Raw genomic sequence first — 14,441 nt, forward strand, 5'->3', positions numbered from 1 at the left:
CTTGAACAGGCCTTTCCAGGGAAGTGGCCGCAGCACCCAGCCTGCCAGAGTTCAGGCAGCATCTGGACAACACTCTTAGTCCTATGGCTTCGTTTTGGGGTAGTCCTGTGAGGTGGAGGGAGTTGGACTTGATGATCTCTGAGTCCCTTCCAGCTATTCTGTGAGTCTATGATACATGCAGGCTTCCCATAACAGATGCATATAAAACAAATAGCTTGTCGTGCTGCAGAGGCTCCAGAGAACCCGCCAGAAACGGAATGTGGATAGGGCTCTGGAAGCTTCTCTGATAATGGCCAGTTACAGAGATGGGGCTGAAGCAATACTTGTTATTTAGTGTTAGAAACAGTTGCATTGAGAGAGGGTAGGAGAAACAGTTTCCACTACTGTAGGTTGTTGTGGAGGGAAGACAAGATGAGGCAGCAGAAAGGTATAGACCTCTACATCTCTCCCTTCTTTATTCATGGCTCAGAAACCTGTCTTCATCAGTACTTTAAAGTTAGTTCTGTATAATGTGAGTGAAAGAAGTAAAGTCTTTCACAGTTTCAGAAGTCTTCTTAAGGCTTCACCTAAAATCAAAAGAAACTGTCGAAGAAATGGAATCTAGAGAAGCTGAATTTGGCTAATTTACACACGTTGTTCTCTGTTGCATGGGTAAATGATATGAGCTTTATTGTCTGTTGAAGTAACTTGTCTTGGATTTTTGAGTGAATTCTGTGTTTGTTCTATGAATATTGAAAAGAAGTTGCCAAATGTAAAAATGAATTGCCTTTGCCCTTGCATAGATTTCTCCCCTTTCCTCGAAAAATACACGCTTGCAGGTACACGAAGGCAGTGCTCCATTGTTAGTTTTATCATCTTTCAACCATATGGTATGTTTTCTTCTATATGCCAAAGAAATGGTACCAAGTCCAGGTGTCATTCAACATGTCCTCTTGGCTGGCTCTCCTTAAACCTAGTAGAGCACTTTTGAAACTCAAATATTTCTCCTTCTGTCCACATTTAACCATGAGCTTTAATAAGGTCTTGCCAAGACCTTTGAAACTTGTAACAGTCTAAATTATACATTGTGTGGCTAAGCCAGGGAAATGAGTAATTGCTGGAGATTACTTCTGTGACATAGCTTGGTTGTTTCAGTTTAACAGAAGTATAATACAAGGCTTGCAGTAAGGAGCAAATCTATACTTAGCTCATTGTAATGCTCTTGGCATGGTCAAACAAGGCTGGTTTATTTTCGTGTCTAAAATTCTTTGTTTCAAGTTTCTTCCAATATCTCTGTCATGAATATAAAGGTTTTTATCACGTTAAGTCGTTTATATGACTGACAAATAAAATTCAGCATAGAATTGCAATCCCAGAGAAATGGTTTTAAAGGAAATAAATCTGAGCAGGAAGATTTAGTATAGGCATGGTAATAATGCCTTTCCTGCCACTACTGGGAGCCAGGTTTTAACTACAGACTGCTGAAATCCTGGTGTTACGGTTGTAAACACTGATTAGTGAAATTGAGTTCTTTCCAGGTGTTGAAATTACATGTGCTATTGCAGTGTTAGGAGTTGTTCCAATTCATCATAAAAAGGAACTTTATAAATAGAGGTGTTTCAGAGAGATTTGTGCAAATCATGTTCCTTTTAACTAACGCAGGCTTTATTGAAAGTCAGCTTTCTTTAAAAAAAATTAAAAATTGCATCTGAGCAGTAGCCATAGATACTTCAGTTTAAATACAATTTCCTGCAAACATGGATTCTTTGTTTTCTTTCTTTTAAACAGCCATTTAGAAGTACTTCTCAAAACCATTGATTGAATGTGTTCTGAAGCTCCTTGGTTCATTCATTATATGAATGACTATTACACTGTTTGTTTAAGATGTAGGAAAAAAAAAATCAGTCCACCAAAGCATAGATGAGGAGTCTTTTGCATTACTTGAATGGTTCTTGTCTTGAAAATAAAATTAGAAGCAGCTTAATTTTAGTCCTGTAATTGGCTACTTACAGGGTTCTTTTGCTATTACACTCTTCCCCCAAATTATTTATTTTCAGTCTTCAGGTTTGTCAGTAGTTTAAAAAATGCTTTAATCTCTTCCAAAACTGTGTGAAATTTACCTTGCTTTCTTCTGAAATTTTGGTCTCAAAGCATCAGAAATACAGAAGGTGTAGCAGTGACTTAGGCTTTGTGTTCATCAAGTAGGATGTTGTCAGTTTCTCGAGTTATTTTTCCTGTTTAAAAGTTCAAAGTTATTGCTAATTAAGAGCAATTGGAATTTGGAGTTACCTTCTTCAATAGTAATGTACAAAAGTTCTAGTTGATGGTTGCTTAATAGTCTAATACTGCAAATGGTTGTATGCATGCATAGCTATGTTCATGTTACTATTCACATTTATACATTTCTCTTAATAGTTCTCTTAAATGCAAAGCAGGACATGTAGAAATGGCAGTTGTTAGTGAACAAGGAGCAAGATTGCAGTAATGGCTATCAGATACCATGTTGGTTTGATAGTGTATGAGTTGTAAAGATAAAATTAATGAAAACATCCTATGAGACTCAAGTGGTAGTAGAATCACTGGGTAAAAGAGATTGAAAAAGAGAGATGTCAGAATAGAGAAATGGGGGAGTTGAAAGAGAAGCACAGCAAGTAGAGAAACTAAACCTAAAATACCAAGAGAGAACTAGGAACAGTCACTTGATGAATTACAGTCAGTTGATGCATTGGCCTCAAATCCAGGGAGTATGTGTAAGCGTGGCTCAGAGATACTGACTCATGAGGCTTTACTAAGTCATGCTTAGAAGATCCAAAAATTCTTTTTTCATTTCTTTTCATACTCTTGAGATTTATGACAATGGATGACACACCGAGCTGTCCACAGGCAATGTCTTGAAAGGCTGCACCTTAGTCACTGTGATTCTAACTCTCTTAGAAAAGCTGACACTGGTAGGCTTTTCCTGTGTTGAGTCAATGTTTGTGTATTCATGAGACATTTTTAGGGTAAAAATGGAATAAATTTGCCTGTAGTATTTGCTCATTTTCAGATAGCATATATAGAAAAAGAGGAGATTGCATTTATTTTTTGGTTAGTGTTCAAGCGGATGGAATTTAATTGTAAGATTATAGACCAGACTACTTGCCCTGCTAATTTAGCAGGTTAATGTGAATGACTACTTTTGATGTGGATTATTGAGTGGGGAATGGAGTGGTTTGGTTTTAAACTCCAGCTTTCACCTCAATTTTTCCAGAATCTAGGTGATACCTAACAACACAAATCAGGTCATGTTTGAAGTTTTGTGCTAGTAGATATCCATGGTATAGCTCCATATGGGGACATGAACTTTGGCTGACGACCTCTTTACTGGCTGGAAATCTGCTCTAAACACTATTAAGGACTTTAATTGTATCATAATTATTTCTCAGCTGTGCCTTTTGGCTAGTTATATGCAAGTTTAAAACTATTATTTTGGCAGCTTTCTATAAATATTGTCAAAGTATTCTGGACTTAATTCTTCCCACCAGCCACGATACTGGAACTAGTGTAGATGTTTTCACTTTCTCTTGTTTGGGGTTTGTGTGCTTTTCTAGGAGTCTGTATGCACACGTGCTGTATGTATTTTCTACTGTGAAAGATAAAGGAACTCAGGTGACTTTTCTTGTTATCTCTCTAGTGAAGCATGAAGTCTGGGTACCACCAACAATAAAAGTAAAGATCGTTGGCAGATAAGGAGTAATTCAAGGGTTTCTTTTCAATCACTACTTACATTTCTCTCCACAGACACTGACTTCTGGCTGATATTTACTCCTTTTCTAGGCAAATCTTGCTCAACTGCTGAGTGAGGCTCAAGATCGAAATAAACATCTTGGAGAAGAGATTGGAGAGCTCCAACAGAGACTGGGAGAAGTACAAGGGGACAATAAGGTATTACAGACTGCCAGTAAATTGCATGGAATGTGTAAACTGGGCTAGAGTTTTGCATTACTTCTTAAGAAAACAACTAAAATAATGGCTTAAAGAACTTCTAGAATACTTCAATTGCAATAAATGCTTAGAACAGTAGAACTACAGAAGCTGTAAAGGATACCAGTAAGTGCAGCTTATTATATATTTTTGTATGCTGCTTTTGCTCTGATGTCCTTAACTATGTATTTTGTATTTAGCCTTGCTTTAATGCTCTCAGACTTTCTATGTTCCTTTCTTTTTTAAAAAAACCCCATATTTTATTAGTGGTATTTCCTCTTACAAATAAGTACAGATAAGCATGTCTTCTTCATGTGATAATTTTTAGGTTTTTGCACTGAAAAGCAAAACTTTAGTAGATGTCGGAGGAGCATAATTTTTCCTTAAAAAATATGGAGTAGTTGATCAGAAATGTGTATAGTGAGCTTTGTATTAAACCCTCATCCCATTACCCTTACATAACCAATTTATTTCATTGCTAAATTTAGCAAGTTATATGGAACATTGCTCAAAATCTGCCATTTGGTATTAATCAAACTCCTGTTGTCTCCATTAATTGAAATATTTAAACTCAAGCCAAATGTGTGTAACATTCACAGCTGGAGCTTTATGCAAAAGTACATTCAGAGATCAAACTAGTGAGAGGTTGAATTGGAGAGTCGAGGTGGTTAACAAAGTAAAAAATTGAAACAAATAATGATAACTTCCCTCCCTCAACTGCAGTTTTGAAATGATGGGATTTTAAAATGTGAATAAAAATGACATGGCTTTTAATTATTCGGATGGGGTTTGTTTCTTTCAATTTAAGTTTATTTTATTTATTTTCTTTTAAACATAAGTATATTGTGATAATGCAGGTTTTTTCACAGTTTGTCACAAAGACCTCCCTTGAAGGTGTTCAGAGAGCTGGGAAAGGGTCAAGTGAAACCTGAATTTGTAGTATTCATAGCATTCAGCATAACTTGCTCAAGTCTTCAAAGACCAGGTTTCCCACTGTTCATTTTCATTTGCATGTTTCTGTTTGAGCTATATTACAGTGTAGAAGTCAGTGCCTTGCAGTTCTCCAGTACCAATATTATGCCATACAGCCTTTTCCAAGCCAGTCCTGAACAGATAGCAAGGGTTTGTAAGTACAAACAGAAAACAAGGGTAGTAAAACTACAACACGTTTAAATATCAAGGTCATGTACCTATTCTAGTTGCTTATGACAATATATGATCTTGGTAACACAGAGCCTACTTTTTTGTGCTTGAATTGGCACTGTTCAGGTTCACCTTTGTGGGTTAACTTGGTATTAACTGGTCATCTTCGTGACATCTCAGCATGAATTTAAATATGTGCTCCTCAAAATGAATGGAAAAGTACAAAAGGAGTTATTCTGCCCAGTGTGCCTCTCTCTGAAAGGTGCAAAATAGTGCATCACTAAATAAAAAGTGGGAGGAAAGAGCTGCATCAGACATGGATTAATTTAGACTAGGATTTTCATTTTTGGAACACATTCTTCACTTTCCTAGTAAATGAGAAATAGAGCTTATTTTAGAGTCAGGTTGCTGGTTTTCAAAGTGCCTAAAAAAGCATTGCCATCTCTCTGAGGGATTTAGCACTCTCTTCCTGTGTCAGATTTCTCTCCCTACAAGCTTCAGTGATAAAATTCTAGGCTTGTTCACAAAGCCATTCTCTTCTGCTCATCAGTTCTCCTGTACTGGCAGCTGGGCTACCTCAGGCACTGGAGTCCAGACAATGCATGGTATATACAAAACAAAAAACTGTAATAATTTGCTTGTTCTTACATTTTTTCCCTGCATTCTTCTCACTGCTTTTTCCAAAGTGAGGGAGGGCATCCTGCCCAGCTGGTCTACGTCAGCCTTACTTCTGGCAAGAGATGAACAAACAGCTGCTTTTGCAGCAAGTGAAGCTGCTTACGGATGAACAATTCTGCCTGTGTCTGAGCAGGGGTGACTCATGCAGGCTTTGTCACTGAGTGGCAAGAGCTTTGCAGGACTAAAAAAGAAAAAAAAATCTCTTTAAATATCACACATTAGCTCTATTGATAAAGAAGTGTTTTGATGGCTTGACTTGTTTTTCACCACTTTAATGTTTGCTCCAAGTAGGATAAAGTCACTTGGATTAGCAAGAAGACCTTGAACTGGAGATGTTTTACTTGTTGAAATCATGTTAAACATATCATCAGTTAGGCAATAACAAATTACTTGCATTTGGTTTAACTGGAATAATTTTTTCCTCTCATTTCAAGTAGAATTTTGTTGGCACAAATAATAAAACTTCTTCATACAGTCTCTGGAAGGATTTGTTGCTGCAGTTTGAAAAACACAGCAGTAGTTAGACTGCAGCATTCCAGCAACAGATATCTAAGGCTATTTATTTTTATGATTGATCACAGTCTCACAAGTTCTGATACATGAAAGCTCTTCTATGTTTATGGTAGTTACTTGTAAATCTTTTTCCTTCCTAATGTTTTGGCAGCAATGCTTGGAAACAATTACTAAAACATAGAAGGATATAGTTAAGAAATCTAATTCTCTCATGTAAAAGGGTAAAAATGGAAAGCTTAAGACAAACTGGAGACTTCTGCAAGACAAGATGACTCAGTTGCCTTCACCTGAACCCCTACCCACGCAAAGAATTGCTTTTGTAAGCTGCCAAGGGAAGTGCTGAGCGAGAGGAAGGTGCATGGGGAACAATGGCTGCTGTGTTACTGTCGGTTCCTTATTGCCAGGCAGACAATCATTCATGCAGCAACAGGGAGAAGTGTTAAATGTGGCATGTGTGTTTTGGCAGAGCTGGGACTTCAAGTAGCATATTTGCATAGTTCTGGTCCACATTTTAAGATTTTGTAGATAATATGTGAAGGCAGTTGCTGTGACTGTGGCTGAATATGATGGTTTCTGCCTTCCATGAAGAATTGGTTGTGCTTGTTTCCCTTTTCCTTCTGTGTGTTTTATTGATAATCAGGAGTGTCCAGCTTTGGTGCAGGCATTGTCTATGAACTCCTAGCCTGCACAGCAGCTATCCCAGTGATGCTGTTTTTAGGCATTGTGGGGCTGATACACTGTTGCTACTTTGTAAATAATTATCTTAGCTGAAAGTGATACAGGAAAAAGCTGTGATATTAAAATAAAAAGACAGTGCTTGCAGCACTGGATTGTTTTGGTTAACAATTTATGGGTTCTTGACAAACAGGAGTTTTCTCTGGTGAGGTGCCATTAGTTTAAATCCATTCAGCTGTGAATGCTGTCCACAGAATTCTGAGGAGTAGTGTTAACCTATTCTCTAGATGCAAAATGAATTTGAGTGGTCTTTTCCTTAGTGATTTCTGAATGACAGAAACAAAAATACAGCATCTAGAGGGCAAGTGTATAAAGTTTATAACAAAGCACTAATATGTAAGATAAACCCTTAAACCTCTGGCATAACAATGTCTCTTTGGGTCACAGCATTTTCAGGGAAGAATTTTGTAGCAGGTGGTGCTGCCTCATGAGACATTCACAATGCAGAATTAAACGACTTGGCCTGTTCTGCCCTGTCAACTCTCTGATTGGCCAACTGTCTGGAAGAAGCACTCTGTTGTTTTATGGATTGGTATTTTACTGTATTTTGTGTATGTTAATAATGCTGCTTTTACTGGATGAATTTGGATTTCTGAAGCATTCTTTTCATAAGACTCTTCAGGGTTTTGGGGTTTTTTTTTCCTCAAAATTAGTAGTAAATAAAGAGTTCTCCTTTTATTGACAGACTGTTTGACCTTGCAAGTTATAATTGCTTGCAGTTATATCTTATGCCTCACCCCCTCCTGGGCTGGAGGAGAGTTGGTCATAGTGCACAGGTGACAGCTTTGGTCCCGTTCCCAGCCTTGTGCCAAGCGTTATGCAGAAGTTTTGCTCTGCTGCAGGCATTGGAAGCATTAATAAAGTGTGATGCCTCTTTCCATTTCCAGTTTTTTTTGAACAAGATTGAAACCTCAAAATGTTATTACATTTGTTTTGTGTGGTCTTTGTCACTAGAGAGAGATTCTAGAAATTAAATTAATCTGAGTTAAATGACATGACCACCTTTTGTTCATCAGCACTTTAGCATTTTAAAAAAATCCAATAGCTATGAAGCCATTCTAGGATTTGCTAGTTGCCTTTTTGACTTACTTGTTTTGATAAAGAAATTAATAGGAGTTATATCTCTTAGTTTCCACTCAGCCTTACTAACTGTGCAGTGGTTTGCACTTTCCCTGTGGGGATAGGGAAATGTAGTTTGCCAAAACCAGTTGCTTTTGCAGCCACAGCTTCCCCTGAACAAGTGAACTTCTTATCAGCACACATTGTACTAGCTTCAGTGACTTGCACTGAACTGGAGCTGAAATAAGTGGGGAGGATGATTTTGGTAGTCTGTCTTGCATCAGCAGGATTTTAACTGGCACATTGTAGCTATGGTGACAGGCATCCCATAAATACCAAAGATAGATTTTAATGTACAATCTTCTACTTCAGAAGATTGATTTTTTTTTTTTTTCCTAACTCTGCACTATAATAATGTACATTAATTCCTTGGTGCAGTCAAAGATACAGGAAAGTCAGGCTGGTTATTGTGGTGGTTTTCCCTGGTCTGTGGAGCTCCTAAAGATGAGGCCCAGTTGTACTGAGTATAAACAACTGTAAATGCTGAATGCATTATAGATTGGTACTTAATACTCCATGGTCCTTGAAAGGTTGTTGCTTTTTGCTTTGGATATTGAATGGAAATGTGTATTAATTCAAGTCAGACTGTTTTCAGCAATCACAAGCTCTGGAGTTCTTTAGCTGCTTGAGCATTTTGGCTGAGTATTTCTGTTGTTGGCCCATTTCTTTGGTTTTGACATGAATTAGCTTTTGTGAGTAGACTGAAAAAATAATACATAAGCAAATGTATTAGCAGCTGTTAATACAAATTCTGCACTGATGTAGCATGGGGGGGGTTTATGTAGTGTCACTAAAATTAAGCTGGACAAGCCACTTCATTCCTTTTTATTAACTAGGAAGAGTTCTCTGCTGCAGAGAATTTTAATATTTACATATTGACAAAAAGGTTTTCTGATAATTCTCTAGTTTTAGTCTGAGTGGAATTAGTTCCTGTCACTCCTAAAAAACATTGACCATGTCTGTCGTCTTGATCTTTCATCATTTGTATGCTCTGGTGACTGTTGTTGCAGGGTCTGATTCAATTCCTGTGGATGCTTTGACTGTTCAACTGGATTTTTTCACTTAGAACAGGATTGAACCCTCAGCTCAGAAGACTCCCTCTGGTTTAAATAATACCAGCTGGTATTATTTAATAATAATAAATATTATTATTAAATAATAATGGCCTGGAAGAGCTGAAATCTATGACAGCTTTACTCTTTCTAATACAGATGTACTCTGCTGCTACAGCCTATGTTCTCTTGCTTATTGAATTCTGTTTTTGTCATGGCAGCTCCTTCGAATGACCATAGCAAAGCAAAGACTGGGAGATGATGAAGTTGGGGCTCGCCACTTTGCAGCACATGAACGGGAGGACCTTGTTCAACAGTTGGAGAAGGCTCGAGAACAGGTAATAATTAAATGGGCATATAGTGTCATGTTTTACAGAGCTATTGTAGTAGTAAGTAAATAACTTCAGTTCTGTTTGAAGGGCTGGTAGCTGATTGACATTGGAAGTAGTGATTAGAATGAATTCTTAATCTCAGGAATTTCTCCTTTAGATTATTGATTCTCCTTTTCTTTTTAATGTCCAGCAACAACTTGTGACAATTGAATATTATCAGTGAATGTCAATGAAAGGTACTCTTTAGTGAAGGCTGTTACAAGTATTCAACATGGTGTACAGTGGCTGATGTACCTCCTAAAGATACCCTCTGAATCAAATTTTCTGTAGAAGCATTGTTAGTGTCCTCTTCCTCCTGCCTCCAAGCTATTTCTTCTCCTCTTCTGAAAAATTCTCACATCAGACCTATTTCCCCTTCCTCAAGTCTGTTATGAGTGCTCTTTACCATGAAGCATCAGACTTTCTCCCTAATACTGATACATAAATTTCTGGACAGTTTTGCGGGTCTGTGTTCTCAGTTTTTCCCACACTGATTCCTACCCGTGTCAGTTCCAACCTGAATGAACCATTCTGTGATACAGGAGAGGTGTGTATTTCTGGTTTTTCAGTCTTCCTTCAATTGTAGCACCACTGTACTTTACCAGAAAGGCTGTTGGAGTTCTTCCAGTGTGATCCTCTCTGCTAACTCTGTTCCCAAGCTTGTGTTCTTTCTGTTCATCACCTGGCCTCTTTTAAATGGTGGTCTGTTGCCCTTCCTGCCTTATCCATGTTTTCTGGGGTGTGTGTGGAGTCTGTCACTGCAGACTTTTCTCAAACTCAGTTTGATCTCCTTGGAAGTTTGAAGCTCTTTGTCCTTGAGTATCTTTCACACTGGACTTCTTCACTCTTTTGCTTAATAGCAAAGCTCATCCTGTTGCTTCTGTGTTGGCTTATTTTGCACTTTTTCAGTTCTTATTCTGTGGAACTTCATTACTCAAGTCCCATGATTAATATCAATTCCCACTTACAGGCTTTTTGAGAAGTTCTTATTCAGTTGACTTAATTCTTGGAGTCCTAGAAATTATATGATAAAACCACCTTAATATGTTTGCAGCAGAATTACAGTAGGTTTCTTTTGCTGTTACATTTTAGTTGTTTTCTAGAAATTTTGTCAAACAAATCTAACTGGTAAAGTTACTTAACTCCAAATTAATGAAATATTACCAAAATTGAGTAAAAATACCTGCAGTTATGAGCTTTGAAAAGATTTCTAACTGTCCAAAATCAATACTGTTCAAACATGTGCATGTTACTGTTTTCAGGCTGGATGCTATGGTAGCTCTTGTTTAAACTTGTACTGATACAACTCTCCTTTCTTCTCAGATTGAGACTCTGAGATATGATCTTCAGGCTGCACTGGATGAGTTACAGGATGTGAAAGAGGAACGCTCTGTTTACCAAGATAAGTCTGACAGACTAAACCAAGAGTTGAATCATGTCTTAGGAGGGCATGAAAACCGTATCATCGACATAGATGCTCTGTGTATGGAGAACAGGTGAGTGCATTACTGTTTCCCTAAAAAAACCCAGTGTGGTGTTGTAATAGGAGTATCAGGAAGTCTGTCACAACAAAACTTCAAAGGAAATATATCCAAGAATAAAAGCTAAGAGGTTTCAGTAATTTGTTTTGTCTGTTTTGTTTATACTGTAACTAAGCATTAAATAATATTGAGAAAGCTAGGGTGCAGGAAATTACCAGTGTTGTATTTGGCTACATGTCAGTGATGTTCCCAAATCAAGATAAACAAGGAGAAGGAAGAGAAGTGAAGACCTTTTTATTCCCATCACTGTATGGCACCAGAAGCAGGAATATTAAAAATTTGTGTATTCAGAAACTCCCAGAGAGCTGTCTTGGACTAATCTCGAATTGGAAACAGGGACTTTGAGTATCCTGAGTTAACAGTTTCAGACATAATTTTCTCCACAGGGAGAGGTTGTCAGCATGGCGTGATTTGCCAACAAAAGTTGCTGGTGAAATCACCCATGTGGATATTCTTGCTGGTTTCTTGGAAAAAGAATGTGTTTTATGGTCTCCACTAAGGATGACAGAGAGGAGTCACTGATAGGGCCATAGCAGGTATCTCCCTTAATGTCAACAATTACCTTCAAGTGAAATAAAACTTGAAAGACACTATCCATTTACAAAAACTTATGCTTCAGGCAAGAAAGTGTAATACCAAAGGCATTACTTCTTCCCAGCATCTTCAGGGTTTTTTTGTGTTTTGTGGGCCTTCAGAGTTCTGTATCAATTTAAGCCCCTGCTCCCCGACAGTGATGTGAATTTTTCCTGTGAAATAATTAAATTGTCACAAACCCTAATACAGCTGCAGTTGTACTACATGAAAAAGGATATTTTATAAACCCTTTATACATAAAAAAGGTATTTTCCTATTTGGAAATAACTGCCTCATTCAAGTGCATAAACTCTATTAGGAAGAACTGTACTGTTTCATTTAACTGTATATCATTTTTCAACTATACTGTTAAATTTTCTACTTTGTGATTGCTAATGAGAAGTGCCAAGTAAGTGATGGATATTGCAATGCAAAAGTTCTGCATAGTTGAGTCTTGTGTTGACATATATACAAATCTTCATGTGTCCATCTCACAGACCTTCAAGTACAGAGGACACGCGTAAATGCTTCCTATTTCCTCTAGACATAAATATATCCTTTTAGCTTTCTTCCCCAGAAACCAGACGACCAATACAAAATAGTTGTGCAGCATGCTTGACAAATCTAACAGGAGGGCAGCCTCCTGTTCTGATGCAATTTGTTTCCCTACTTAAAGTTTTATGGGGTCAAGAGCAGTAAAATTTTGTTATTTCATCCCTCACAGAGCTGCAGAGGGAAAAGAACTCTCAGTAGTTCAAAGAGAGGACATGCCAAATAGTAAAGAAGACCGCTTGAAGCAGTACTTGAAGGTAACATGAAGTAAAGGATTACATTTCTTTTTCAGGTATCTTCAAGAGAGATTAAAACAACTTCAAGAGGAAGTCAACCTTCTGAAGTCTAGTATTACTAAATATAAGGTAAGATCCTCTCAGTGTATCATCTAAAGTGTGCTTCTTTGTTCATGAAAGTTACTGTTCATTTTCATGTTAAATGTGTTTAAAGAACAAATTTTTTCTTTCAAGAAAAATCCACCATTGACATTCTGACAATATTAGATTGTTTACATGTTGCATGCCCATTCTTCCTAGGCTTCTTAGCTGAGGGATACCTGTTAAGAGTATTTTGAAAAATTAATGAAATACCTTTCTTAAGTTCTATGGGGGAACCATCATCCTGATGGGGGGCAGGTGATCAGCCTTCCAGACAGCTTTTAGGTGAAAAGTAGCAGATCGTGCAGTGGTGAATGACTGCAGCTGTGTTGCCGTCACAAAAAGATCTTGTCTCCCTGTTCTCTGGAGGCTGTGCTATTTCTTCATGTAGCTTAATGATCACTAAGCTTTCGTTGTTCTTCCATTCCTGAGTTAAGGTATTCCTGAGTTATGTTTTACATGAAACCTTCAGGAGTGATATTTGCCCTCCCCAGAAACGGTGCACTCTTATTTCTTTCTGCAAGTGATTTTGGGAAGTGGGAGGGGAGGGCTGCTTGTCAGACCATGAGGAGAGTAATCTTAGGATTGTCAATAGGACTTCTTCATTTAGGTCGCTATAAAGTAGTCACAGCACTGATTGTTTTTTGTGCATGAGCAAAGCTCGTCAAAGTACCAACTTCATTTCAGTGTCTGTTCCTGCTTGCAACTTGGGTCTCTTGGAGTGTGAGTTAGTTTAGTGGTGAGAACTGAGCATCTTGGTGGTCTGGTGGGTTTCACAGAACTGTAATTGAAAGAGCTGAACTTCTGTAGCAGGATCATTCTGCATCTAATTCCTGAAAGTCAGTATTTGTTACTAAAAGGGCTGCTAGAAACTCTGATAGAGGAGTTGGAACTTTCCCTCTGAAACCTATCCAAAGAAATGCTGGGAAAAGTTTGTTTCCAACAGATGTTGTCTACAGGATACTGCAGTATCTTTACTGGCAGTCAGAAGATTATTAAAAAATAGGCAAGTCTTAAATATGCTTTTGGGGTAGTGGGTGGGAGTAAAGTGATTGCAATGAGACAGATGAGTCTTTGTAACATTGCAAAGACTTTAGGCTGGAGAATAATAATCTAGGAGAGTTACACCCTGTAGTTTACTATGGGTGTAAGGTCCACGCCCTGCAGAGTTGCTCTGCAGATTCTTCTCCTAATGTTCCAGATTCTTTCCTCCTAATGACAGGATTTGTTGGCTACTGTTTTTCTAAATAAGATATTTGTTGTTTCCCTAGAATGCACTAGAGAGACGAAAAAATTCAAAGACTCATAGTAGATCCAGTAGCAGTGCTCTGACTGGAGTCCTTTCTGCAAAGCAAGGTATTGCATAAATGCAGCATGGTGTTGCATATCTCATTTAATTCTTTTCATCTAACATCTTAATTTCAGTAACCCTTTCCTTACCAGCCAAACCAAAAGCTCTCTTCTCTTTCCCTGTTCATTATTATATACTAATTCTGTCCTCTTCTCAGTTGACTTGACAATATAAAAGTTGCCTCTGGATTACTGCTTCTTCTTTTGTTAATTCCTTTGCCATTCATTCTCTCCCCCATTAGTTTTATCAAATATTTCCTTACTCTCTAGACCCTGACAAATCACTTCTTTATTCATCTCTTTGCTCTGCTAACAATGGCAGTCACAATTCACATTCCAATGAAAAATAGACTGGGTGGTGGAGGAGGGGCACTAGGTTTTCTGCTACTGTTCTTGGAAGCTTTTACATTCAGATGTTTTACAAGAAATCTTTGTGTCCCATGTTTCTTCATGGGTAGCAAAATGGAATAATCTCTTTTCCCCATTTCAAAGAAA

At 37.8% G+C, this 14,441-nt stretch overlaps 1 protein-coding gene across 4 annotated transcripts in view; it reads left to right on the forward strand.

Moving 5' to 3' along the window:
* CCDC149 (coiled-coil domain containing 149) overlaps nucleotides 1-14,441 on the forward strand; it is a 52,371-nt gene that overhangs the window by 16,594 nt on the left and 21,336 nt on the right. For all 4 annotated transcript variants that reach the window (XM_039550954.1, XM_039550955.1, XM_039550957.1 and 1 more), the window contains exons 4-8: nucleotides 3,796-3,903; nucleotides 9,404-9,520; nucleotides 10,877-11,049; nucleotides 12,512-12,584; nucleotides 13,868-13,952. In XM_039550954.1, coding sequence (XP_039406888.1) covers nucleotides 3,796-3,903; nucleotides 9,404-9,520; nucleotides 10,877-11,049; nucleotides 12,512-12,584; nucleotides 13,868-13,952 — 556 coding nt within the window. The remainder of the gene's footprint in view (nucleotides 1-3,795; nucleotides 3,904-9,403; nucleotides 9,521-10,876; nucleotides 11,050-12,511; nucleotides 12,585-13,867; nucleotides 13,953-14,441) is intronic.

This window comes from Corvus cornix, chromosome 4 (assembly GCF_000738735.6).
Source record: "Corvus cornix cornix isolate S_Up_H32 chromosome 4, ASM73873v5, whole genome shotgun sequence".
Classification (NCBI taxonomy): Eukaryota; Metazoa; Chordata; class Aves; order Passeriformes; family Corvidae; genus Corvus; species Corvus cornix.